The sequence below is a fragment of the Sinocyclocheilus anshuiensis genome, unplaced genomic scaffold (assembly GCF_001515605.1).
Source record: "Sinocyclocheilus anshuiensis isolate Anshui unplaced genomic scaffold, SAMN03320099.WGS_v1.1 scaffold495, whole genome shotgun sequence".
In the NCBI taxonomy this organism is placed as follows: domain Eukaryota; kingdom Metazoa; phylum Chordata; class Actinopteri; order Cypriniformes; family Cyprinidae; genus Sinocyclocheilus; species Sinocyclocheilus anshuiensis.
In genome coordinates, this window is record NW_015552586.1 from 39,558 (window position 1) to 42,415 (window position 2,858).

Sequence of the window (2,858 nt, forward strand, 5' to 3'; positions counted from 1 at the left end):
GAAACTGTGACCACAAACACCATTAACTTAAGTGAATTATATGGCAATAATCAGCAATATGCTTTCACACAAATAACTTTATGTTTGAATGTTTCAATATGTGTTGACACAAATGACTTATTTAAATTTTTCATTGATACAACATGGCACTGAGTTGTTAGAAAAGACATACGCAGAGACGTTATTGCTTGATGACGTCAGGAACCGATGAATCGGCTTTTTGAACCGGTTCAATGAGCCGATCTGTCCGAAAAGAACCGGTTCGCGGAAATTAATCGGACTTTGCATCACTACTTGGCACACTACTTCCTGCCTAATGCTACTTCTTTACCCCCTTTTAGTCAAATGAGCAACTCCGAATACAGAGCGCCCCCTAATGATAGGTATAGCTATAACATGCAAAAAGAACTACTGGGAACAAATGTGACAGTAAAGCTGTTACAATGTCTGGTGTTTTCCTGGTTCAAAGGGCGCTCTGATGGATGGTCTGGGGCGTTTCGTGATCCAGATGAAGCGTTCCCGGTGCGAGATCTGCTGCAGGAGTTTGAGAAGGTTCTGCTGGAGCGCAGCGCTGACTCGGGCTGTGCTGCTGATGAAGACGGCTCCAGCTGCGGCTCAGACGAGTATTTCACAGCCGACTCCTCCAGCTCCTCGTTTAAATCCACACACAGCACGACGGATCTGAGCCTCAGAGCTCATGTGTTTATAGCAGGGTGAGGCCGAACACACCTCTCAGACTCATTCATCAAAACGCTTCTTCTGAGCTCCTCTTCTGATTCTTCTGCTTTTATCGTGGCCAGTAATTCACCGAGCAAGCTGGACAGTGATGTTCTTGTTGCGCTGAGTGACGTGGAGATCGAGCCGCTCTCGTATCCCAGCATCATCCGGTGGAAGAACCAGATCTTGTCCTATTCTCCATCACAGCGACAGAGGTAGTGCTCTACAAAACTCTTATTCATTGTCTCAAATGTTCTAGAATTGAGGAAATATTTATTACTTGAATTATTATAATTATGTTATTTAACTTTATTAAATTATTATAAATTTATTAATAAGCGTTATTCTTAAATGTAATATTTATTCTTTATTCTACCAATCATGTTTTTTTACATTTATTATTTAATTCTTAAAATAAATAGTATTGAATTCATAAACTTTATTAAATTATTATACATTTATTAATAAGTGTTATTCTTAAATTTAATATTTATTCTTTATTCTACCAATCATGTTTTCTTACATTTATTATTTAATTCTTAAAATAAATAGTATTAAATTTATAAACTTTATTAAATTATTATAAATTTATTAATGAATGTTATTCTTAAATTATTTATTTATTCTTTATTAAAAATATTATTACAATTTCTGTTGGCACAAAAATGTATTCTATCGATCATACTTTCTGTTTATCGTTTAATTTTCAAAATAAACTTTATTAAATATAAATGTATTAATTAATGTTATTCTTAAATTATTTATTCTTTATTAAAATTATTATTATTACAATTTCTGTTGGCACACAAATTTATTCTATCGATCATACATTGTTTATTGTTTAATTTTCAAAATAAATTGTATTAACTTTATTAAATTATTCTACATTTATTAATCAATGTTATTCTTACATTTATTATTTATTCATTATTCTATCAATCATATTTTCCAGAAAATAAATTGCACATGTCTACACCGTAAAAAAAAAAAATTTTTTTAAGGTTATTGGTGAATGTTTTACATGAAACAATCAGTCTTTCTACTTTAAAACTTCACGTTTAATTCAATGTTACTTTCCCCTTTTTTTGTAATTGTTTCTGAAATTTACTAGCAATTTCTGAGTAAAATTGTTCCTGCACCTGTTTTCTTTAAGTCACACTGAGTCAAAAAACAAAACACAAATAAGTCCTATTAGTGAAAGTCACATTTTATTACATTCAGAAATTATGTAAAATACCGGTAAATAAACTCGAAACATTATAAACTCTATTCAGAACAGAACAGGAAATGCAAAGTTTAAGTATAAAACAAGCATTAGAAAACTGAAATTAGCAGTGTGTGTGAAATGCAATATACAAATAAACTTGGGCTCATGCATCTCCAAAACAAGACAAAAATACTGAGGAAAAACAGCACTTTATTGCATGCAGTAAAAGTTATTTCTATATTCTAGTGCTTTGAATCAGAGCTGTTCAATCCTATTGTTTGTGTAATATGAATTCATTAATGATAATGTTTGGGAATGCAGGAAAAAAAGCTGCATCTGAAGCATGAGATATATACAGCGGGTAAAATAAGTATTGAACACGTCACCGTTTTTCTCAGTAAATATATTTCTAAAGGTGCTGTTGACATGAAATTTGCACCAGATGTCGGTAACAACCCAACTAATCCATACATACAAAATTGAAACATTTCTGAAAGTTCAGAAATTAAGTTCTGTGTAATAAAGTGAAATGACACAGAGAAAAAGTATTGAACACATGAAGGAAGGGAGGTGCAAAAAAGGCATGGAAAGCCAAGACACCAGCAGAAATCTATCAGTAATTAGTAAGTCAGTGGAAATTAATATTAGCTGGTTCAGTCCCAACACCTACAGTACCAGGATGATGAAGATGAAACAGCTGGACATTTCAGTGAGACTGATCCCAAACACAGCCAAGGAAACTCAATCGGTTTCAGAGAAAGAAAGTAAAGCTGCTAGAATGACCAGCCAATCGTCTCTTCTTCTCATCAAGGCTGCATTTATTTGATCCAAAATACAGAAAAAAACAGTAATCTCACAAAATGTTATTACAATATAAAATAATGGTTTCTATTTTAATATCCTTTAAAATATAATTTATTTCTGTGATGCAAAG

General features: G+C 32.4%; 1 protein-coding gene across 2 annotated transcripts in view; it reads left to right on the forward strand.

Annotated features, from left to right (window-relative positions):
• Nucleotides 1-2,858, forward strand: part of LOC107665457 (ankyrin repeat and LEM domain-containing protein 2) — a 27,590-nt gene that overhangs the window by 21,048 nt on the left and 3,684 nt on the right. Inside the window, exons 11-12 of one of the 2 annotated variants that reach the window (XM_016456334.1) lie at nucleotides 470-713; nucleotides 804-932. In XM_016456334.1, the coding sequence (XP_016311820.1) occupies nucleotides 470-713; nucleotides 804-932 (373 nt within the window). Of the gene's footprint in view, nucleotides 1-469; nucleotides 714-800; nucleotides 933-2,858 lie in introns of both variants that reach the window. The other variant, XM_016456333.1, reaches the window with a different exon arrangement.